At 41.6% G+C, this 25784-nt stretch overlaps 1 protein-coding gene across 1 annotated transcript in view; it reads left to right on the top strand.

Annotated features, from left to right (window-relative positions):
- Positions 1-763: 763 nt before the first annotated feature.
- The window catches only part of CASR (calcium sensing receptor), a 42495-nt gene continuing 17474 nt past the window's right edge, over positions 764-25784 (top strand). Inside the window, exons 1-3 of the mRNA XM_060762589.2 lie at positions 764-948; positions 12165-12471; positions 15366-16247. Of these exons, the coding sequence (XP_060618572.2) occupies positions 764-948; positions 12165-12471; positions 15366-16247 (1374 nt within the window). The remainder of the gene's footprint in view (positions 949-12164; positions 12472-15365; positions 16248-25784) is intronic.

Raw genomic sequence — 25784 nt, 5'->3', positions numbered from 1 at the left:
TCATGGCCGGAATTACTGGGTTGCTGTGAGTTTTCCAGGCCATATGGCAATGTTCCAGAAGCATTCTGTCCTGACATTTCACCCACATCTATGGCAGGGAACCTCAGACCCCTCAACCTCTGCCATAGATGTGGGCGAAACATCAGGAGAGAATGTTTCTGGGACATGACCATACAGCCCAGAAAACTCACAACAACCCATTGTTTTTAGTTTCTTTTTAACATTTGTATCTATATATTTAATCTTTTAATTGTTTTTATCTGATGCGGATCACCATACGGATCCTGGTGAGCAATATCTAAATACTTTTAATAAATGAAAAAATAAAAATAAATGTTGAGAAGCCTAACTTTAAAAGTGCACCTCTGGAGAGGTATGAAGATCCTTATTGTTTAAGGTTAATGTGCTAGTTGTGAGGAATAAAAGATTAATAATGCATTTTGAGGAGGGGAGAGGGGCTCTTTCTCTGAAAGTTCAACATTATTTCTTTGTGCATCTGAGCTGATTCTTTTACATCTGTTCTGTTTTAGGCAAACTAACACTGTAGTGGTCCTCAAGAAGCTGCTGGACTTTGCAGAGTGTAATGAAGAAACCCACTGGTGAGATGGATAACTACAGCTAGTGGATTACCATCAATTAGCCATGTCTGCCAAATCCATCGTGTGCACTGTTCCAAAGAGAAACAGTTTGTTGGAATGTATTACATTTATCCTTCTTACATTTTGAAGTTTGCAAGATAATCCCTTTGTGAAAAGGAGGAACAATGACTTTTTATAGTTTTTATTTGCTTTTCTTTGCGTTTACTTGGAATACCTCTGCCTATGGACCAAATCAAAGGGCACAAAAGAAAGGAGATATTATTCTCGGTGGACTATTTCCCATTCATTTTGGAGTAGCTGCTAAACACCAGGATCTGAAGTCTCGGCCAGAATCTGTAGAGTGCATAAGGTAAGCTTACGCAAAAATATGTAATATACGCTCAAGAACTCCAGTGACCATAGTTCCCATCTCTATGAAGTGAAACCAAATGCTGATTTTGTAAATAGTCTAGAATTTGTCCTGTTGGGTCTTTTTTTAAAGTCATTTCCCACTGTGGTCACAAGTGCTGCCTATCCATGAATGTATGACGTTGTTATATTAAGTTCGGATGTTGGTTCATCTAACCCAGAATGTTATATATCTGTGATTTGAAGGTACTCCATGTATCATATCAGACAACATAGTCTCTAATGCAATTGTTATAGTGTCAGAAGTGACTTGAGAACATACTGTAAGTTGCTTCTGGTGTGGGAGAATCAGTTGTTACCATCCTGTGGGACATTTCTCTCATGTCCCTGCATGGAAAACTGGAGCTGATAGATGGGAGCTCACCCCATCTCGTGGATTTGAACCACCGACCTTCAGGTCAGCAGTTCAGCCATCACAAGGGTTTAACCTATTGCAACACCACAGCTACATTTACCAGTAAAAATGAAATGCACAGATATAGAATAGGTAACACTTTGCTGGAAAACTGTACACGTGAAAGGGATCTAGGAGTCTTAGTACACCACAAGCTGAACATGAGTCAACAGTGTGGTGCGGCAACTCTGGGTTGCATCAATAGAGAAATACTGTCTAAATCAGACCTGCACAATTTCCCAGTAGTAAGGGGCTGAAATTAGATATGCTAAGTCTCTTTGGGCTGCAGATAGCACCTCACTTTTGAATTAAGGTAGAATTGTCCTGAGTTGCCCTTCAAAAACAGCATTTAGACAATGTTGAAAGTAAAAGAAAAATGTTTTACTTCAGCAAATACAAAGGATAAGCAAATACAATTGAAAAGTGCAAAAGAAAGCAAGGTAATCTTAATCCAGACACAAATTAAAGTCTCTTACAATTTCCCAAAAGAAACAGCAGTCTTCCATCAGACAACGGTCAATGAACTAAGTCTTTAGAAGCAGACACAAAGCAGATTCCATTGGAGTGAAAACAGCAGTATCAGGATCGTTGTTACCAGCGAAAGCTGTCTGCTCCTGCTTCTGATTTATAGCCCTGAATTCCCAACGTAGGAGGTGCTAGGGCGTCTCCCAATTAGCTCAGCGTTTTTTAGCAGCTATCTTAGCTGAACACCGTCTGTGCTCTGTCTCTAAGGCTCAGAAAAACAGAAAGTCAATCAAGTGACTCCTGGGTCCTGGGGATTGTTGGCAATCAGTCTCTCAGCGGGGAGTCAAGTGGAAGAATCTGTCTTGTTTCCCAAGACAGCCACATAGTCCAAAGTCACATAAGCACTACATAATATAAATTATGATATTTGATAACCTTGGGTGTTGCCCTGATCAGCTGTACAACAGAAGCACAGTTGTAAAAACAGAATAGTAACATATTGGAGCGGGCAGTTCAATTAGGCAAAGTTTTGCAACAGTGAAGAAGTTAGAAAGGAGAAAAGGAAAGAGACAGTCCCAGAAAACCTGGCAGAGTGAATTTTGTTAATTAAAGAAATGTATGATTTCATGTGTGTGTATATGGATGCAGTCATGCTGGCCACATGACCTTGAAGGTGTCTAAGGACACCGCCGGCTCTTCAGCTTAGAAATGGAGATGAGCACCACACCCCAGAGTGGGGCACGACTGGACTTAATGTCAGGGGGAAACATTTACCTTTACATTATGTGTCGGTGTTTCCTGGGGTGACAAGAAACACCTATACATATCCTTTTATTTTTAATTACCTTGAGGCTGAGAGGGTGGGGCTCAGGAGGTGAGAGAAAGGTCAATCCTGAGTTGTTGGAGTCACAACTTAATCTTGGCTCTAGGGTTCCTTAGATTCACAAAATGATACTTGACCAGATTACGGTGTTAGGTCTTCCTGGACATTCAACTCCCCCCCCCAAAAAAAAACAGTTTCCAAAGCTCATATATCAAGTTTAATTAGCTGCCTGGGAATATGTATATGGTTGTACCCCAGGTTTTGTGAACTGTATGTGACTCTTCTCCCCTGACTTCATTAATAAAGAAAAAAAATATGTGCAAGAGTTCTCTTCCAGTGGCAAGAAAAAAGTAGTTATTTCAATGCAGATGTGCATAGTTTCCTTAATGCGGAAGAGAGAAAAAGAGGGAAATTACCCTGAGAAAGTAGATAATGGAATCTTATGCCTCCCAAGTTTGTCAGATAATAATAAAAATTCAATTCCACTTTACATCTTTTAATTAGGAACTATGAGGTGATGCTTACAAGGAAACAAATCTATTAGCATGGTAAAATTGAATTATTTATAGTGGTCACTTGGACAGCATGACACAGTTGCTGTTCCCACTCAGACCCTATTACATATTTCAAACCCAATAAATTCTGTTTGCAATCCTAAAAAGTGAGTTCTCTGAAAAAATTGCATTTTGTAGTACGGAAGTACTACATCAGTTATGCTCTCTGACATCTTTAATAGAAGCAAACTTTACAAAAGCATCATAAACCTCCAACATGTTACCACATTGAAAGGAAGTCAATCATTGGATTCCCTTTAAGATGCTTCTCCTGATCTCCCTCAGGAAGTGTGAAATTGAATTAGGCAGTCTGCTATTCAAGGATCGTGTTTTGGAGGGAATCACTTTCCATTTTTTTCTTAGCAAACTAGGATTCACTTTCCACTGATTTTTTTTTTGCATCATGTCGAGTAATCTGAAATTTATTTTAATTGGCAATCTTTAAAGGTACAATACTTAAATTCATATCCAGTCCTGACAGCATAAGGAATGTAAGAGACCCACTGAATCTAGCATACAAAGTTCCTTTTGGCTGCAAAATGATAAATACTTGTCCATATCTCAATAGGATTTATTTTTGTGATGCTAATGGATTGTGAAATTTTTTTTGCATTTCTTTCACTGCCTTTATTCAAGTTCCCCTTTTAGCCAATAAGAGCCAAAACCTTTATCTTCATTGACCATCTCTCAAGACCACATTAAAATAACATCAAACAGATCCTGATACCATCTCTTTTCTTTCCCTACATTATTTTTGCCATCTTTGCCTGTTAAAGAAGCAAGTGTGTTTCAAAATCTAGTGTGGAATATCTTGCACCTTTGGGGTTCATCTAAGGAAGGTGTTATTGTGAAACACGATCTCATCACATGGGGTCTTGGTTCCATTGTTGGACGATTTCCACATGGAGCCAGGATGGAGCCGAATGGAGCCCATCACATGGCAAAGGGCTACTCCCAGTGGGGCTCCGTTCTGGCTCTGTGCTGAATTCATCCTATGGTGAAGTCCTGAGAACACAGGAGGCTTCCCGTCTTCTCATTGAGTACAATGGGGTAAGCATGGGGGAACCCGGGTGGTGATGCTTCTCCCCATGAAATGGGGAATCATAGAATCATAGAGTTGGAAGAGACCTCATGGACCATCCAGTCCAACCCCCTGCCAAGAAGCAAGAAAATTGAATTCAAAGCACCCCCGACAGTTGGCCATCCAGCCTCTGTTTAAAAGCTTCCAAAGAAGGAGCCTCCACCACACTCTGGGGCAGAGAGTTCCACTGCTGAACAGCTTTCAAGTTCTTCCTAATGTTCAGATGGAATCTCCTTTCTTGTAGTTTGAAGCTATTGTTCCACGTCCTAGTCTCCAGGACAGCAGAAAACAGGCTTGCTCCCTCCTCCCTATGTTTTCCTCTCACGTATTTATTTGTAGCTATTATGTCTCCTCTCAGCCTTCTCTTCTTCAGGCTAAACATGCCCAGCTCTTTAAGCCACTCTTCATAGGGCTTGTTCTCCAGACCCTTGATCATTTTAGTCGCCCTCCTCTGGAAACATTCCAGCTGGACAATATCTCTTTTCAATTGTGGTGCCCAGAATTGGACACAATCTTCCAGGTGTGGTCTGTCCAAGGCAGAATAGAAGGGTAGCATGACTTCCCTAGATCTGGACACTATACTCTTATTGATGCAGGCCAAAATCCCATTGGCTTTTTTTGCCGCCACATCACATTGTTGGCTCATGATTAACTTATTGTCCATGAGGACCCCAAGATCTTTTTCACACGTACTGCTCTCAAGCCATGTGTCCCCCATTCTGTATCTTTGCATTTCATTTTTTCTACTTAAGTGGAGTATCTTGCATTTGTCACTGTTGAACTTCATTTTGTTAGTTTTGGCCCATCTCTCTAATCTGTTAAGATTGTTTTGATGGGGATGATCCAGGTCCGCCAGATTTGCCCCACTGTCCTACGGATGCCTCTACTTTTCCCTGGATTCAGAACTTCAATGTGATGAGGTCCTTAGTAAAGCCTTAATCCTTTTGAAAAATTTAGGGCTTTTCAGCTGAATTCTTAGTGGACAATGGTCTCCACACCATTTTACCAAGATTCCAGAAAATGTCATACCCCTGTAAAGTGCATATGTTTCTGTTTGTTTGTTTGTTTGTTTCAGCTAAGGAGAGAAAGAGCAGAACTAGCACTCAGACTCTTTGTATTTATAGAATGCAAAGATTGTTGGGAGAAGCAACTTTCTCAAGCCTCATCTGTATGATGTTTGTCTGTTTTGTAATGTGTCGTTTTATAACCTGAAGTATATCTTATATGATTTGCTGTTTCCTTATCTCTACTTACCTAAAACAGTGGGAGGGGCTGCAGGTCACGTGACCGACTCAGTGACAGTTTAGAATGTTCAGGTTTAAACAGGATGACAGTTAGGGAATGTCAGTTGAGGAATGACTGTGAGAGAAGTGTGTTGAGCCTTTAATGAGCTTGAGTATAGAAGTCTGTCAAAGTGCAGAACCTCATGTTAGGAAATTAGAAACTGCTGAGGCTGGTGTTTTCTTTGAAATTGCATAATTATCATAATTTTAAAAATGTTATGTGGTCGAAAGAAGAAGTGACAATGCACTGAATGTAGAAGACACACTTTGCTAAAAGCCTTTAATCTAGAACAGGACTGCACAACTTGTCAGTAGTAAAGGGCTGAAATTAAAATAGGCAAAGCCTCTTTGTCCTCAGATAGGTTTTTAACACCTCACTTTCCAGGTGAAGCTATAAGTAATGAATAACTTATTGTGCAAATATACCATATTATTAGAAAGGGAAGTTTCAATTAATATGTATTAATTACTCTGACTATGCAAGATTTTTATTTATAATGAAATGATATGAATGTGAAAAAATATTTTGCTGCTTAACTAAACATAAACAGTAAGAAAAACCTGAAAAATGCATTGTACCACCTAGCAATCATATAATTATAATGTTATCAATGAGAATGTTTCATAATTAGGATTAGAAAATGCATACACAGAAAATGCAAGATACATAAGGTAATCTATATATATAAAAAGAGAAAGGGCGTCCAACGGGACAGCAAAACGCAAAAACGCCCCGACGAAAACTTACCAAATTTACCATGCACATACCTCAACCTACAAGGTATGCACAAACCAATTCAAAATTCTAAACAACATTTCGACACACTCACAATAACAAAAACCAACTGAGCATCCGCAAAGCCGCCCCGCCGCAAGTCCCCGGCGTGCGCACATGGCCGGCCGGCCAACACACCCTCCGCGCAAGCCACGCCCCCATCCTCCGTCGCCCCGCCCCTACCCTCCCATACGCCCTCTTTCCAACGCACCCTCCATTCACGCCATGCCCCCCACGTTCACGCCACGCCCCTACCCTCCCCCGCCCCGCCTCTAAACGCCCATACCCCAACCTTACCTCCTCCCCCTCCTTCTTCCCCCGCCCACGCCCCCACGTTCACGCCACACCCCTACCCTCCCCGCCCCGCCCCTTAAACGCCCATACCCCAACCTTACCTCCTCCCCCTCCTTCTTCTTCCCCTGCCTACGCCCCCTCCAAGGAAGCCACGCCCCCTCCAAACCTCACCCCGCCCCTTCCTGCCCTGTCCAAATCCATCCCTCCTCCCCCTCTTTCTTCTTCCCCCGCCCACGCCCCCTCCAAGAAAGCCACGCCCCCTCCAAACCCCGCCCCGCCCCTTCCCGCCTTGTCCAAATCCATCCCTCCTCCCCCTCCCCCGCCGCCACCGGGAGGAAGGAAGGGAGGGAAGGTGTATGAAGGAAGGAAGGAGAAGTTGAGAAGGTATATGAAAGAAGAAAGGTAGGAAAGAAAGAATACAGAGAGAGAAGAAGGATGGGAAAGAAGGGAGAAAGGAAGGAAGGAGGAAAGGAAAGAAAGATAGAAAAAAAGAAGAAAGGGAAGGAGAAGGGAAGGTGTCAAAAGGAAGGAAGGAAGGAAGGAAGGAAGGGGAATTTGGGAAGGGGAAGAGAGGAAAAAGTGAAGGTAGAAGAGAAAGGAGGGAAGAAAAGAAAGAAAGAAAAGGAAGACTGGAAGTCAAGACCGAAGGAAGGAAGGAAAGAGATAGAGAGGGAAGAAAGGAGAGAAAGAGGAAGGAAAATAAAAAGGGAGGAGGAAGGAAAGAGGAAGAGAAGGAAGGAGGAGAGAAGGAAAGAAAAAAGGGAAGGGAGGAAAGACGGAGCAAAGAAAGAAGAGAAAGAAGGAGAGAAAGAGGGAGGGAAGGAAAGAAATAAAGAGAAGGAAGGATGGGAGCAAAAAGCTAAGGAAGAAAGTAAACAGGTAGAGAAGGAAGAAAGGAAAGAAGAAAAGGAAATGAAGGAAGGACTGAAAGAAGGAGAGAAAGAGGGAGAGAAGGTTAGCCACAGCAACGCGTGGCGGGTAAAGCTAGTTATTTATAAATGGCTGCCTTGAGTCACACTCTCTGCCTCACAGAAAGGTGCAGATATACTTTATTTCTGTCAGCAGTATTGATGGACACTGAGCAATAAAACAGTTCCATTTCAACAGTCTTGACTAGCTGGCACTTTCGTTGTCTGCCAGGGAAGCAGACAGGAGAAGGGCTGATCAGCGAGGGAAATCCCAGCTCCTTCGCCAAAAGGGAACTGCATGTGGCTGGTTAAGGAACAAGGCTTCCCCTTGCTGATCGGCCTTTCTCCTGCCTTCCTTCCACGGGCCACAAGAAAGCCCTTTGCAGGCCACATCCGGCCTGACTGGAAGGGGCCATAGATTGGCTATTTTGACCCTATTTTGATAGGTAGGATTGCTGTGTGCAGAGAGAACAGCCTCTGCTTTGAATGAATTATTTCTCCTTAGTTCTCTCCTAGAATAATAATAGAATACTAGAGTTGGATGAGACCATATGGACAATTAGTCTAACTCCCTGCCATGCAGGAAAAGCACCATCAAAGTACCCCGGACAGATGGCCATCCAGCTTCTGTTTGAAAGCTTCCAAGGAAGGAGCTTCCACCGCACTTGGAGGCAGAGAGTTCCACTGCTAAACAGCTATTATAGTCAGATGTGGTTTAAAAATAATAACAACATCAACAACACAAACAAAGTTAGAAGGTCTTGGATACTCAACCTTTAACCATCAGTTTCAGGCAGAAGGCTGAGCAGTCCCCCTGGCCGCTGGAGGGAAGAATTTGAAACAGTAAATTGATAATAAGGATAAGCTGGGTTATCACACTGTTATCTAGAAGTGTTTTCCCTTGGGAAAGGTCCCAAAATGTATACACTCTGTGTTTAAACTTATTAAGTATATGGCATATAACTTTGAATCACTCTATCACTTCATTCTCTTCTCTGTACCCATGCCAACTCAACCCCCCCCCCCCCCCATCCAACCATGTCCCACTTACAATAGGTTTGTGGAAAACTTCACCATGTTGTGTGGACTGCCCTAAGATGACAGACAAATTTCTCATTCCACCTCAATGTGGCAAAATGGTTGTGTGGAGGATGCAGGGAGGTTTTAATAAAAAAATAATTCAAATGGAAACATGGGGGGAACAGTCCTCCCATACTTGATGGCATGTGTTGTGTGGCCTTCAAACCGGGGGAATTACGCACCCCTGGTTTACCTATGCATTGATATAGCCCGGAAAAACCTACAACATCCCATTGAATAATTCCTGTTCAAAAAGTCTTAAGTTCTCTAAACTTTTGTCAGTATTCAAACTTCAAGCTTATTTCCCTAAGTTTTGTAAACTGATCCATTTTGCTTTCATTTCCCCTGCCAGACTGGTCACTCCTGTCTTCTTCCACACATGTTGTGACACTGATATAGATCAGTTATGACCCTACCTATAAACTTAATGAGCCAGCATGGTGAGATGGTTTCAGCAGTGGATTATAAATCCTTGCTTGGCCACAGAAACCCATTGGGTGACCTGGGGAAAGACGTGCTCTATAATTTATGATAGGGTCACAATGAGTCGGAAGCGACTTGAAAACACACAATAGTGGGTGCATCTACACTGTAGACACCACACCACATCAACTTCCATGGCCTAATGCTGTGAAATCACGGGAGTTATAGTTCTGCAAGCTCTTTAGACTTCTCTGTCAAATAGGATGTGTGCCTCACCAAACTATAGATCCCATAATTTCATAGCATTGAACCACGGCATTTAAAGTGAGATCATTAAATCTACAGTGATGAACCCAATATGAATGAAAATGATACTACATTGTCCTGCTCTATGCACTTATAAGACCATTTAAGGTCAATATATGTTCAGAATGTGAATGCAGAAGAAACACACAAGAAGCTCATTAATTGGGAAGTATGGCTGGATGCAATTGCCATACTAGTCATAGGATTGTGAAAGACAAACATCTCAAAGGTTGAGTGATTACAGGTGGGCAAGTATGAGACAGCCAACTGATGATGTGTGTGCAAAAGCAAATCAGGAGGCTTCCATTAGCTATTTCAGCTTAGGAAACTAGTAATTGGGCTTTATAGTTTCCCTTTGCCATAGAGTCACCAAACCAGCAGTAAGGTTGCCAGCTCAGGAGTTGTCCAGCTTCTGTGAATTTCAGGGCCAAACCCTAGTTGGCAACTGGTGATTGTTGTGGGAATGTCTATTCTGAAGGAATCTACAGAATTTAGTAGTACCTAATGGTGCTCAACACAGTCCCACATGACTTTGGAGGTTGTCCAACGCCAGCTCTTAACTTAAAAATTGTGATGAACACCCCCTCCCCCGAGTCGGGCACAACTAGATTTAATGTCAGGGGAAACCATTATCTTTACTTTACATAAACTTTAAAATATTGAGAATCCGAGAAGTCCAAATCATTGTCTGAGGGTATATTCTTGTTGTTTTGAATGAACAAAGATTTAGAGAGGCGAAAGAGATGGAAGGAAGATAATGAATATGAGTAAGAAAATATAGGGGTAGTAGAAGGAGAAAGGAGAAGAAAGGGCAGTAGAAAGAAGTCACTTGTAACCATAATGGAGTGGGGAAGGCAGGGAAGAAGGAATGGGGTAGTTCAAGATTTCCCTTGTGCGGGCCACTCTCTGTGTTGCTGTGCTGGAAGAAACTGAAAAGTGGCAAGCCAAAGAGGTCTAGTGGGAGTCCTTAGAGCAGTGTTTCTCAACCTGAGGGTCATGACCCCTTGGGGGGTTGTGAGGAGGGGGTGTCAGAGGGGTCACCAAAGACAATAAGAAAACACAGTATTTTCTGTTGTTCATGAGGGTTTTGTGTGGGAAGTTTGGCCCAATTATATCGTTGGTGGGGTTCAGAATGCTCCTTGATGGTAGGCGAACTATAAATCCCAGCAACTACAACTCCCAAATGTCGAGGTCTATTTTCCCCAAACTCCACCAGTGTTCACATTTGGGCATATTGATGATTCGTGCCAAGTTTGGTCCTCGGTGCTCTCTGGATGTAGGTGAACTATAGCTCCAAAACTCAAGGCCAATGCTCACCAAACCCTTCCAGTATTTTCTCTTAGTGATGGGAGTCCTGTGTGCCAAGTTTGGTTCAATTCCATTGTTGGTGGAGTTCAGAATGGTCTTTGATTGTACTTTAACTATAAATCCCAACAACTACAACTCCCAGATACAACATAACCCCGCACCCACCCCCAACCTCACCAGTATTCAAATTTGGATGTATCGGATATTTGTGCCAACATTGGTCCAGTGAATATCCTGAATATCAGATACTTACATTATGATTCATAACAGTAAATTACAGTTATGAAGTAGCAACAAATATAATGTTATGGTTGGGGGTCACCACAACATAAGGAACTTTTAAGGAGTTGTGGCATTAGGAAAGTTGAGAACCACTGCCTTAGACTCTGCAGTGACTCCACCACAGCAACCTGCAAGAACCAGCAGTTGTCTCTTTCTCTTTCACTTTTTCTCTTTCTCCCTCACAGTCCCTCTAGGTTTCTGGAATCTAACATTGAGATTGGTTGCTACTGCCAACGTTCTCTCTTTTGCTGCCCAAGGAGTTGTAGGCAACTTTGGCGATAGCAGGTTTCATGAACACATGTACCCACAAGTCTGCAGTTTGGGAGTACACCTGTACTCGGTGTTGAAGCTGGAGGCCCAAGTTTCCACAGTGGCCAGGAGTGCTTTCACACATTTAAAACCTTTATGACAACTGCACCCATTTCTTAGGACATTGGCTCTAGCCATGGTAGTACATGCCTTATTGCATCCCATTTGGATTACTGCAATGGACTTTGTGGACTGCCTTTGAATAGTGTTCAGAAATTTTGACTGGCACAATGCAGCCGTATTCTTGAGTGGGGCTGACTACATGGAGCACACATAGAGAGAGTTACAACAGTTCCACTAGCTGCCAGTTTGATTCTGGGCAAAATTCAAAGTGCTAATTATAGCCTATAATGGCTTACATGGCTCAAGTACAAGCTGTATAGCAAATCCCATCTCCTGTACAAATTTGTTTGGGCCCTGAGATTCTTAGGGAGGCCTTTCCATCACATGTTTAATTGAGCATTTATTTCCATCACATGTTTAATTGAGCGTTTTGAGGAGAAGATTCCCCAACACAGAAGCCTATGATCACTGAAAAGTGGTGCCTTCATGCCCAGAAGTGCCTTTTGATCAAATGTATCAAATACCAAGAGAATAAAATGGATGACACATCTCATGTCACTGTAAAATGCATCCAGATCTCATCCAACAGGTCAAAGAATAAACGTTCTAATGCCTAACACACTTTTAGATGTGAGTAATGTTTGAAATTAATCTGTGTTGCATTCCCTTTTTTGAACTGAGTTGATATATGTCTCTGTGAAGAAAGACTTTGGCCGTACACTTTCATTATCCACATAGGTGCTTTGTCTTTTGCTCTGCTTCACTTATAGGCAGCTGTGCTTATTTTAATGTCTCCCCTTCTTTTATAGGTATAATTTCCGTGGTTTCCGCTGGCTTCAGGCAATGATCTTTGCCATTGAGGAGATTAATAGCAGCCCAACTCTTCTTCCCAACATGACTCTTGGATACAGCATATTTGACACCTGCAACACTGTCTCCAAAGCCCTGGAAGCCACCCTGAGTTTTGTGGCCCAAAACAAGATCGACTCTTTGAATCTGGATGAGTTCTGCAATTGCTCAGAGCACATTCCTTCCACAATTGCAGTAGTGGGAGCAACTGGGTCGGGAATTTCGACTGCGGTGGCCAATCTCTTAGGTCTTTTTTACATACCTCAGGTACTGGATATATATTGTCATTTCCCACAATTATACATGTGTGGTGTGTGTATGTATGTGAGGTTCTTAAGCTTGCCTTAGGGCAGTGTTTCTCAACCTGGGGGTTGGGACCCTTGGGGGGATCATGAAGGGGTCACCAAAGACCATCAGAAAACACATACTTAGGACCCCTTTTGGCAGGGAAGACTGATGATCTCTCTGCCTGTCCTTCTCTTCCTTTTTGGTGTTGGCGAACTACAATTCACAGAATTCAAAAACAGCTCCCCCCACAACCCCACCAGTATTCAATGTTGGCCATGTAGGTAGTGTGCCAAGTTTCACGCAGATCCATTGTGGGCTGGGTTCAGAATGCTTTTTGATTGTAGGTGAACTTTAAATCCCAGCAACTACAACTCCCGAATCTTTTCCCCCAAAACTCAATCTGTGTTCACATTTGGGCATATTGAATATTTGTGCCAAGTTTAGTCCAGATCCATCATTGTTTTGAGTCCACAGTGATGTCTATATATAGGTGAACTACAATTCCAAAACTCAAAGTCAATGCCCACCAAACCCTTCCAGTATTTTCTCTTGGTCGTGGGAGTTCTGTGTGCCAAGTTTGGTTCAATTCCGTTGTTAGTGGAATTCAGAATGCTCTTTGATTGTAGGTTAAATATCCCAGGAATTACAACTCCCAAATGACAAAATCAATCCCCTCCTCAACCCTATCTATATTCAAATGTGGGCATAGTGTTAGGCATAGTTGTGCCAAATTTGGTCCAATTAATGAAAATACATCCTGCATATCAGATATTTACATTGCAATTCATAACAGTAGCAAAATTACAGTCATGAAGTAGCAACCAAAATAATTTTATGCTTGGGGGTCACCACAACATGATGAACTGTATTAAGAGTTAGGAAAATTGAGAACCACTGCCTTAGCATGATAGCCAAAGTAGAGCTGAATTTTAAAAGATGATTTCTATTTAGGCCAATTGCTATCTCTATCAGTAGCTCCAATGGGAGGGGAGGAATTTTTATGTTACCATACCTACACTGGAGGAACGACAGGATATAAATGTAATAAATAGAAATCCAGCCAAAATAATATAACATAACTGTAAATGCTATATTAGTGTGACCAAGCATATAACTATTAATGTTCTATATGAATCTTCAAATTTATTTTTATATGGACAGTTAGGCAGACAAAGGGCTGGCCGGTGAAGAAAAAGTCCAGGCCCTTCACTGGCTTTGCACCATTTCCTTTTCTTGTCAGGCAGGCAGGGACGGAGTGGGGAAGGGTGTTGTGTAGTAGGGCCAGTTTGTGCAGGTCTGGTGTAAATGTTCCCCAAGATTGGCTCCCCTTTTCCTTGAGTGATTTTAATCCTGTATTGTGAATTTTCACTGAGACTCTCTGGCTCCTGTGCCTTTTCCTCTGACACAACAACAACAACAACATTCATTATGGCCCATACACCCATCAGTGATCAAGCAGTCATTAATTAATTATCCCATCTCAGGAGAATTTAATTGTACAAGATACATCTACATGGTTTCAAGTAATGCTCCTATTGGAGGTTAGTTTCTTTCTCATCCTTGTTGCCACTGCAAGGAATTTTGTCACCATGAAAGTCATCCTGTGGCACTTGTCCTCTAAGAGATATCTAACAATCCTCTATGTGGGAGGTCTGGTCATGTGGGACAAAATTGGATCTAAAAGCTGGCTACGTTGCACTGTATAATAACGGCACTGCAATAAAATGTGTTCTATTGTTTCTACTTCATTTCCTTAACAGAGGCATAGCCTTTGGGAGTAAGAAATTCCTCTTAGCATCTCTGAAGGAAATACGTTTAGCCTTGCATTTGTAAAGAGTCTATTCCTCTGACACGGAGGCTGCATCTACAGTGACATATAATGCAGTTTCAGAATGCAGATTAACTGCATTGAACTGGATCATATGAGTCTACACTGCCATATAATCCAGTTCAATTCAGTTACTCTGCATTCTGAAACTGCATTATATTTATTATTTATTTACAGTATTTATATTCTGCCCTTCTCACCCTGCAGGGGACTCAGGGCGGATTACAGTGTACATATACATGGCAAACATTCAATGCCATAGACACACAACATATATAGACAGACACACAGAGGCTATTTAACATTCCAGCTTTTTTCATGAAGATATTCTGGCCACCAGGGGAGCTGTTGCTTCACCGTCCATTTGTGACACTGGTGAAGTACTTCCGCATTCTTTGCATGCTTGCTGGAAATTTTTATGGTGTCATAAATTAGCCTCCCTGTATAAGCGATACCTAAATTTCCTACTTGACAGATGCAACTGTTTTTCAGGATGCAAAGGTCAACAGCAAGCTACACAAATTGGTCGGAAGCTCACTCCGACCCGGGCAGGCTTCGAACTCATCACCTTTTGGTCAGTAGTGATCTGAATGCAGCTGACTCCCAGCCAGCTGTGCCACAGTCCCACAGTTATAGGGCACTGTAGATCCAGCCTAATTCTTTTGTCTCATGTTAATTTTTGTTGCTATGTGAAAGTGGAATACACACACACACAACATAGGAATTTCTTTTGTTTGCTCACTCTTCAGCAAACTGTGTGATTACTGTATGGAGAATAGGAAAAATAAGCATACAGTTTAATTATGTTGGAGAAGAGTAGAACATGTGAATTTTGTCTCTTTATTGACTCTGTGCCTTGTTTAACACAGAGAGCAACATCACCCCAAGCTTTACTCCTTTCATAAGGAACAAGAGTTCTTAGATAACAAAAGCACCTCCACAAACAAACACATAGCAATGCTTTCAGAGCTGTTTTGACTTGGCTTGTTACTTTTATTCACTTTGCTTAGCAATGTTACTGCTCATTCTTTGTCCTTTCTCCCAGGTTAGTTATGCTTCATCCAGCCGGCTCTTGAGCAACAGAAACGAGTATAAATCTTTCCTGCGTACTATACCAAATGATGAACATCAGGCCACAGCCATGGCAGACATAGTTGAGTACTTTAACTGGAACTGGGTGGGTACCATTGCTGCAGATGATAATTATGGCAGACCAGGGATTGAAAAATTCAGGGAAGAGACAGAGGAAAGGAATATCTGCATTGACTTCAGTGAGCTGATTGCCCAGTACTTGCCTGAAGACCAGATCCAACAGGTGGTGAAAGTCATCCAGAATTCTACAGCAAAGGTGATTGTCGTCTTCTCGAGTGGCCCAGATCTGGAACCACTCATCAAAGAGATCGTGACACATAACATCACTGGCCGGATTTGGCTGGCAAGCGAAGCCTGGGCCAGCTCTTCACTGATAGCCATGCCACAGTTTTTTCATGTCATGGGTGGCACCATTGGATTTGCTCTGAAAGCAGGACAGATCCCGGGCTTTCGGAAATTTCTGCAGAAGGTGCATCCAAAGAAATCCATCAACAATGGATTTATCAAAGAGTTTTGGGAGGAGACTTTTAACTGCTACCTACCAGATGGAAATAAGAACCATCCAGGCTCTATGTCTTTCCTAAAGGGCCACGAAGAAGGCGCTAGACCTGGAAATGTCACAGCTGGCTTCCGCCCACCGTGTACAGGGGCGGAAAACATCAGCAGTGTAGAGACTCCTTACATGGATTATACCCACCTACGGATATCTTATAACGTGTACTTAGCAGTATACTCAATCGCCCATGCTTTGCAGGATATCTACACCTGTGTCCCAGGAAAAGGGATGTTCACCAATGGGTCTTGTGCAGACATCAAGAAGGTCGAGGCATGGCAGGTAAGCTTGACTATGTTACTGAATATCTGGTAGGCATTTTACAGAACAGACAACAAAAGAGTATGAACTCCCTAATGCTGAAGACCAATTGACATAGCAAGTGTGGAACATTGGGTGACACAGTCCCCTCCAGATTCATAGGCTTGGGCCTATTAGATCATGTTTGTGTTGGCAAGGATCACATGGGCATATTCAGGAATTATGCAATAAAGGATATTTTGTTGTGGAAGACTTTCTTGGATAGGAATAGTTAGGTTGTGGGAGTTTTCATGTGTCAGACCTCACAACCTCTGAGGATGCCTGCCATAGATGTGGGCAGAATTTCAAGAGAGGATACTTCTGGAATACAGTGTTCCCTCACTTATCTCCCTCCCTCCCCGCTTCCCCACTGACATGGGGCTCTCACCTGATTGCCTGAGGCAGAAGCCCTCAGGACCACCCGCGATAAGTGAAAAACTGCAATATAGGGACACTCTGCCCACACCTCTCTCCTCCTCCTCCCTCTCTTCCTCTCCTCTTTCCCCCTCCCTCCCTCCCTCCCTCCCCCTCCTCTTGCTGGAGCCACCCTTCTCCCTCCCTGCCCACTTCCCCACTGACATGGGGCTCTCACCTGGTTACCTAAGGCAGAAGCCCCAACAGAAGCTGCCTTCACGGCCCTCTCCGGGCTCTTCGCCAGCCACACACACCTGCCTTGCAGCCCGCTGCCTCCATCAACTAGGGCAACACTTCTGGCTTCCAGGGAAGTAGCCCCGGTGGAAGCTGCCTTGGCAGCCCTCTCTGGCCCTCTCCAGGCTCTTTGCCAGCCACACGAACGCCTATCTGTGAGTAACTCTGAAACTCAAGTCTGTGGCAGCATCTATGTTGGAAAAACAACACACTTTGATAATGGATATACAGCGTTCCCTCGCTACTTATAATTTAAATTATTTTTTTTAAGTCCGCGAAACAGAGAGTTTGCATGAAGTGAACCGCAAAACAGCGAGGGAACACTGTATGGCCATAAAGCCCAGAAAACTCATGGCAACCCAAAGGATATTTTCTCTTCTCTTTGTAAGCCACAGCAAAGAGGGTGTATCCTACAGATCTATATGCTCTCATTCAAGCCAGTTCTTTCATATCTTTCCACTACTTCCACCAGTTTTATCTCTTTGCTGAAATGGTCCAGTTACTTATTTGCTTATTTGTTTATCCAATCTTCTGCCATTTCATTCCTACATATTCCCTGTCTCCTGCCATATTCCTGCTCTTCACATCCTCTTTTCCCCCCCTTGTCTTTCTTTTTTCTTCATGGTTTACTCACATCAAGAGAAACTTTCAGTGCTTCATGGTGAACATTTATTATTATTATTATTATTATTATTATTATTATTATTATTATTGTTAGATGTAAGTAATTTGTAACGTAGGGTTGCTGTGAGTTTTCGTTGCTGTATGGCCATGTTCCAGAAGCTTTCTCTATGACAGGCTTCCTCAGAGGTTGTGAAGTTTGTTGGAAACTAGGAAAGTAAGGTTTATATATCTGTGGAATGTCCAGGGTGGGAGAAAGAACATGGTTACATGCAATTGTAACATTGTCACAATTGCATATACATATTATTATTATTATTATTATTATTATTATTATTATTAGCCACCCCCTGCCACAAATTGCCAGTCTGTGTATAGATGTTTTGTGTGTGTATATATTTGTGTATATGTGTGTATATATATGTGTGTTTGCACATATATGTGTGGTTTTGAGCATGCGTTGTAATTTAATTTTTATTTTTTTGGCTTTTTAAGTCTCTTCTGCTGTGTTTTTCAGTATTGTTATGAGTGATGGTCAGTCGTTGGCCTGATAGATGTGCTGTGTCCAAATTTGGTGTCAATTTGTCCAGTGGTTTTTGAGTTATTTTAATCCCACAAAGGAACATTACATTTTTATTTATATAGATTATTTATTTATTTATTTATTTATTTCTCATATAACACATTTTGTTGATTACATTTTATCTTTTACAGTTCAATATATCTATTACTTATATTTATCCATTTTCTCCTCCCTCTTCCTCCCATTTCCTCCTTCTGGGAACAGATGTAACTCTACTCATTGGTTTTATATTATTTGTTCGATCATGAAGATTTTTTGGTTCAGATCGTTATATTTTCCTTTCCCTTTTCGCTCTGGCTATAATCTCTTTCCATTTTAACTTCCAATTCTCCTTTGGATGCCCATTCATATATTTTGTTCTTTCAGTTATGTAGTCTTGGAGTATATAATCTGATAAATATTCGAGCCATTTTTTAAAATTCCCATTTCCCTTCATGGTTAACATCTGAGTACAAACAAAAACTGCCCAAATATAAGATGAAGTGCAGCAGATGTAGAGTGCCTCTCCAGCATTGCGATATAAACAGTTAAAGTTGTCTTCATGCTATTTCTCTGGTGCTTCCATTCATTCCAAAAATTGATAGTTTGAGAGCACAGCAAACAGAATTTGGGTATCATCAGAGGGCCCGTCCACACAGTACCTTTATCCCAGGAGCTCCTGGTTCAAAATGGAGCTGAAAACATGGAAGGAATCACAACAAAACCTAAAAAACGCAAGATCAAAAAGTGTGGGAATATCTAGGTTCTGGCCAAAGGATTCAAGTCTTTGAATCTCTGTATGTCCCTGCACTAAAAAAATATATGGGATTTTTATGTTGATTTGTTATAAAGGTCCTGAGTTATAAATGGCCATCTGTCAGGACAGCTTTGGTGGTGTATTTGTGCCTGGAAGAACGGTTATACATGTTCCTGAGTTATACATGTTGGTTCCTTATTGCTTCTTTTGTAAAAGCGTGGGGAAAGTTGATTACACAGCAAAAACTTTGTGTCACTTGATAAATGGGTAGATGGCGATGTCCCTCTTGCCATAACAAAGTTTTTGCCCTGTAATTAACTTTTGCCAGGTTTTTGGTAGAGCCAATGAGAAACCGGCATTTATATCCCAGGAACAAAACTCGTATGTATGAACAATGCGCATATTTGCATCAGTGCATTAAAAAATTAAAAAGCAGCCGTGGTCATCTTGCGGGCTTCTAAATCCTGGAACAAAGCAGCAAATCAGATGTTGCAGGCCCAAATCCCGGGCCTTCTCTTAGGTCCCGGGTTTTGCTATCTGGAAGCACCCTGAGAGTTGTCAGTATCCAATGTGCCCAAGAAGCATCCCTAATTTGAAAAAACCAAAACAAATAAAGGTACCCTTAATTTTTTCTTTAGCAAAAAATACAACGTATTGTAGGTGTTTTAGAGGAGGGACCGCTTTTACTGGCTTGTGTCAGAGTCTCAGCAGTTCTATCTTTAAATCTTCATATGGTAACTCTGTCAGTCTGAATTTGGAAGACCCAGAGTAGTTTGACATGTTCATTTTTGCTAACTTTTTCGGGCTTGTGATCCCACCAGTTCTTTGTCACAGGCAGTTGGTATTTGTGGCACAAGTTCCAGTGGATCATCTGAGCAATTGTGTTGTGCCTCTGCTTGTATTCCATCTGCACATCTTCTTCTTTCAGCATCTGAATATGTGATCCATCTTTTTGTCTGCTACCATGCAGAGTCTATACTTGGAATCTGTCATCGACTTTTCAATTCTGACTTTGATGGCATTGGTTCTAATGGCTTATTCTTGAGGTGCAAGAATCAGGCCCTCCATTTGTGAGCCACATCCTTGTTGTAGTTGTTGCTGTTGTTGTTGCTGCTGCTGTTGTTATATAGTGCCATGTATTATGTTTCTGATGCTAGGGAAACATAGTTTCATTTATACATTCTTATAATTGAAGGCAATCATAAGGCTGATGTGGCCCTTGGAGAAAATGAGTTTAACACTCCTGGATTATGAGAGTGATGGTTTCAGTCTGTTTTTAGTTCCCATTTTAGCACAGAATTGTTTTGACTGCTGGGGAAGTTGATGTGTGCTGGGAGATCAGGTGATGTGATTCTCCTGTTTCCCCTGGATTCACAACACCTTTTGATGCTACAAGCCACAGTACCCTAGGTTTAGGGTTTCAGTGCTCTTGTTGCTATCTGGAGGATGATTCTAGATTGAAGGTGGCGCTGGGAGCTAGTGCTCAGCTCCAAAGCTTTTACGTCTTTACTGTAGATAAAAATGGATTCATTTATACCACAATTTCCCCACAAAACTGGGACTTGAAGCAGCTTTTAAAAAATGGAAACAAAAGCACATAAAAAGACAAGCAAAGTAAAAAAAATACAACTTATTGTTAAAGTACAATTGAATTAGCCATAGAATTACGATATGGCTCTTCATGCGGGAGCATGAGAGAAGCCTCCCACAAGGATGATAAAACATCAAAAACATCCAGATGTCCCCTGGGCAACATCCTTGTAGACGGCCAATTCTCTCACACCAGAAGTGACTTGCAGTTTCTCAAGTCACTCCTGACATGACAAAAAAATTACAATATTATAAACAAATCTTAGATATGGCATTTTAGTGCTTTTTTTTTTTAGTTAATTAGCTAAGTACCTCGTGTCGCAGTGGGTTAAACCACTGAGCTGCTGAATTTGTTGACTGAAAGGCTGCAGGTTCTAATCCAGGGAGCGGCGTGAGCTTCCGCTGTCAGCCCAAGCTTCTGCCAACCTAGCAGTTCGAAAACATGCAAATGTGAGTAGATCAATAGGTACAGCTCCGGCAGGAAGGTAACGGCACTCCATGCAGTTATGCTGGCCACATGACCTTGGAGGCGTCTACGGACAACGCCGGCTCTTTGGCTTAGAAATGGAGGTGAGCACCAACGCCCAGAGTTGTACACGACTAGACTTAATGTCAGGAGAAAACCTTTACCTTTACCTATAACAACTTATATACTATATGTAATACAATTCTCAAATTAATTTACAGTACTTTTTAGTTAAGGCATATATCAGTAAGACAAAACATGAAATAGTACTTGGTCGATACTTTTTGCTTTGTTCCAGTGTAGGTACTTCTTTAAATAGGCAGGTAAGTTAGTCACTGTTCTGTTACTTCTGATAAAAAGGTGGAAAAATGTAAGTTTGTTAAAATGTTTATTAGCATAGTAGGGAGGAGAGTAATTAGGAATGTCCACCAAAGGGAGCAAAATAACTGCTATTAGTCTTGTTTTTGTGTCATTGCCAATAAAAATGCATATGTTTGAAAATGCCCTGATTTCCTCCATATGACTTGTGTGAAGAAAATGTGCTACTCAACTGTGTGAACTTCCCATTTCATTCTGATGTTTAAATTCTGGGGAGTTAAACAAATGACTTTGCAACTCGTCTGTGAAATGTCATTTAAAGGGGCAATCAGCATGCTGGTAGTCCGACTCCATGTCATTGGGTTCATCTAATGTGAAACCAGGGCTTTACAAAGCACTTCTTCATTGCACCACATTAATCTTATTTATGCTCCACAAACTGACATTTGCCTTTCCATAAATTAGCATTTGGGCTTTATCGGGTGATACGTTTTTATAAAATCATTCAATCTCAATGTTGTTTTCAGTCTTGGGATTAGAACAAATAAAGTTGATTGATGGCTTGGTTGCTCATTCTTAAAATATAGACTGTAGAACCTACAGTGTGCAGAAAGCAATAACTGGAATCAAGTCCCTGATGCCTCCCATTGAAAGAACTCAGCTACTAGCACCAGGGAAAGCATTTCCTTTTAGATAAAGAAGTAATCTCAAGAAACCATGTCAAGAGGAGGAATCATATTGTGAAAGCATCCTTGAACTGGATTCCAAACTTTCATATAATAATAATAATCATCATCATCATCATCATCATCTTTATTTGTACCCTGCCAGTGCCAGCATCTCCCCATTGGGGACTTGGGGCGGCTTACATGAGGCCAAGCCCAACAATGCAATACAATTAATAAAATCAAAATATAAACAACAACATAATCAATTACATTAAACATAAACTATGAGAATACAACAACTAATATAAAATTACAATAAAATTATTCCTGACACAAAACAGTGAGTGGGCCGCATGTACAGAATAAAATACTCAAGGTAAAAACAGGGGGTGAGATAGCAGTGGAGCAGGATTATTTGTGAGGGAGGAACTCTTCTGAGATATGGTCAAAAATACTTTTAAAAAAGTATTTTATAGAAGGGCAGAATAAAAGAATCATAGATTATGCCACAAGGGCCATCGAGTCTAAGGGCTCATCCAGACAGGGCCCAAAATGTGCAAGCTTTCGTAATTTTACCAGAGGCATCCAAACAAAAGTCGCCCAGCCTTTTGTGTCCTCAGGAGGGAGTATTTCATCCAGTTTCAACCACTGATTTAGGTTCCAGGTTTTAGCCTGCCGCTTTTGGACTCTCGCTTGCTGAGGTGTTCCTGCGAGTAACTCTGTAGATCTTCGGAAGCTGTTTCTTGATTTAAGTAATTGGCATTATATCCAAACAGAGGATGGGCCAGAAATGTCAATGCCTTGGTCCTTTCATTGCTGGCTGTGATGGATTGGCCTATTTTGCAGGGTTGGTGTAAAGGCAGTAAACAGGCCTGGATTGCAAAAGCTAAGGAGAGCAGAGGGATGGAGCAATCAGACAGCCTCATAGCTGGAAGTGCAGTCTGATAGGCTGGTGAAATTGGGGTAGTTGCTTAGCAACCAGAGATGGGCAGAAAGACAGAAAGGAAGGAGCTAAGGCAGCCATAGTAGTCAATTGGGAGTTTGGTGTTTGAAAAAGTTAGTTAGGAGTTTTGAAGGGGAGGAAGGGAGGAAGAGTTTTGGGAACTGTTATATGAAAGATACCTCTTTGGGGGATATAGTCAAGGCTTTCAGGGAGAAGGAGAAGAAATAGAAAGCTGGTGTGGAAGGAGAATTCTAAAGGTTCAAAAGATCCCGTTTGTATTCCTGTATGTGGAACATTGTTTTAATAAACGTAAGTTATAGTACCATTCTCTGTGAAAGTCAAGCCTGTCAGTTTATTTGAAACCATTATGCAGATGTACTGTTCAAGAACAAAATAAACAACATATTCTTGTTTTATTTCACCTGGAGAGTTTGTGTGGCTTCTTAAACATTCTTTTGAAGGAAGTGGCCTATCTATATAAATAAAAATGTAATGTTTGTTTGTGGAATTAACATAACTCAAAAACCACTGGGGGAATTGACACCAAATTTGAACACAATACACCTATCAGGCTAACGAGTGACCATCACTCATTAAAGCACTGAAAAACATAGCGGAAGAGATTTAAAAAGCCAAAAAATAAGAAATACATTACAGCGCATGTGCTAAACCGCATATATACATATACACACAAGTATATACACATATGTACACACACAAAACACATCCACACAGACTGGGCCATAGCAGTGCGTGGCAGGGGACAACTAGTGAAATAATAAAAAAGTGGCAACAAAAGAAACTTTAATAAATATGTGGTGGCAGTGAAGAAATATTTAATATACAGTGGTAGCTTCCTACTGTCCTGCCTTGAGTGTGAGGGTGTATGTATGTGTGTCTGGTCACCTTGGCTGGGCCAGACCTTGTTGTTTGTCCTCCGTCTTTGTTGCACTGGCTGCTACTTCAGGTGGTGTAATACCGGCTACAGTATAACTTCTCCAATGCTATAGGGCATAGACATCGTCTGACAATGTGGCATGGCTCATTAAGAGCCACATCCACTGTTTCTAATGTGGTGAAATATATTCCACACTGGGCATGCAAATTCAGCAGCAGAGTAGCAAAGCGCAAGGGCAGATGTCTTCACTGTGTCTAGTTATGATCCGCAGGTTGTGCCAGCCAGCTTTTGTATTATATTATTTATAGCACCCATTTTTTGCTTGATATTCAAGAGAGAGTACATGATAACCATGTTTAAATATTGTAAAACATGTCATGTTGAAGAGGGGGCAAGCTTGTTTTCTGCTGTTCTGGAGACTAGGACATGGAGCAATGGATTAAAAATTGCAGGAATAAAGATTACACCTAAACATTAGGAAAAACTTTCTGATGTGAAGAGCTGTTCAGCAGTGGGATACTCTGCCTCAAAGTGAGGTTCAGTCTCCTTCTCTAGATGTTTTTAAGCAGAGGCCGTCTGTCGGTAGTGGTTTGATTGTATTTTACTGCATGGCAGGGAGTTGAATGGGATGGCCCTTGTGGTCTCTTCCAAATGTATGATTCTATAAAAGTCTATGTATATCTTTCATATCAACAGAGAGATCCTTTTTCATCATTCTCAATTCATCAAATTGTTGGGAAAAATCAGTTGGTCCACGGATGTTCTTTTAGTTCAGTGGTTCTCAATGTGTTGGTCCCCAGAGGTTTTGGCCTTCAACTCCCAGAAATCCTAACAGCTGATAAACTGGCTGGGATTTCTGGGAGTTATAGGCCAAAACACCTGGGAACCCAAAGTTGAGAACCACTATTCTAGTTATTTTTGCAGCCACTTGCCTCACAATTCCTAAATTTTTCAGTATATTCCAGAATAAGCAGTAGTCTGAAATATATTCGACATTTGTCAGTTGATTTAAAATAACTGGGATCCTCTTGTAATGATATCTGCTGTACAAACAGTGGCAGTGGAGTGTGCACTCTTTCTAATTTTTATCTCACTCTGGTTTCTGTTTTTAAAAGTTCAGATATTCACTTCCTATTAGGCTTCCTCGTGGTCACTCTTCTTAGTTATGGCTGTATCTAAGGTGAACAGTCTTTAACTCTTTGTGAACCACATAGGCTGTTGCTAGCAGTTGTCCAGCCTCTCAGGTTTATTCGCTTTTTATGGCTTTCCATACAGTTCTTAAGTACCACTAGTCAATTCAGTTGTGGAGTTTCTTTTTACAGCCACATTTTGCTGGCTTATGTTTATTTTGAACTCTAATCAGTAATTTTGCTTTACTCGTGTCTCCAAAAGTAAAAAAGATCCAAAAGGAATTAAAGGCTTCTTTTTTCTATACCACAAGAGCAAAAATAGAAGTCACATCATTAGGTCTCTCCACACCAAATCTCAGTGCTTTCTTTTTGCCTTTAGACACACAACCTCAGATCCTCTGTGCCAGTGTTTCTCAACCTGGGGGTCGAGACCCCTGAGGGGGTGATGAGGGAGTTTCAAAGGGATTGCCAATTACCACCAGAAAACATATATTTCTGATAGCCTTAGGAACCCCTTTGGCAGAGAAGGCTGAAGATCTCTCCGCCTTTTAAAAACTGATATTTTTGTATATTTTGTTTTATCTATAATATGTTGTGTATATTCTATGTATTGTCGAAGGCTTTCATGGCCAAAATCACTGGGTTGCTGTGAGTTTTCCAGGCTGCATGGCTCTTTCTTTTTGGACGGCGAATCCTCCCACCAAAAGCCCTCCTCTGCTGTGATTGGCCAGCCTCTCAGCCAAGGGGAGGGCTGTTTCTAAAACTCCAAGTGGGGAGGGGAGAGCAGGCGTGCTCGGCGCAAGGTAGTGTGATGCGCATGTGTGGGCAAGTGAGAGCATATGAGACTTGAGGGAGTCTCACGCCACTGAGTCCCTTCAAGGCAAGTTCTGTGTGGCAAGTTTGGCCCAATTCTATTGT

This window comes from Anolis sagrei, chromosome 2 (assembly GCF_037176765.1).
Source record: "Anolis sagrei isolate rAnoSag1 chromosome 2, rAnoSag1.mat, whole genome shotgun sequence".
In the NCBI taxonomy this organism is placed as follows: Eukaryota; Metazoa; Chordata; class Lepidosauria; order Squamata; family Dactyloidae; genus Anolis; species Anolis sagrei.
Note: the sequence above shows the minus strand (reverse complement) of the source record. Positions and strands in the feature narration are given on the sequence as shown.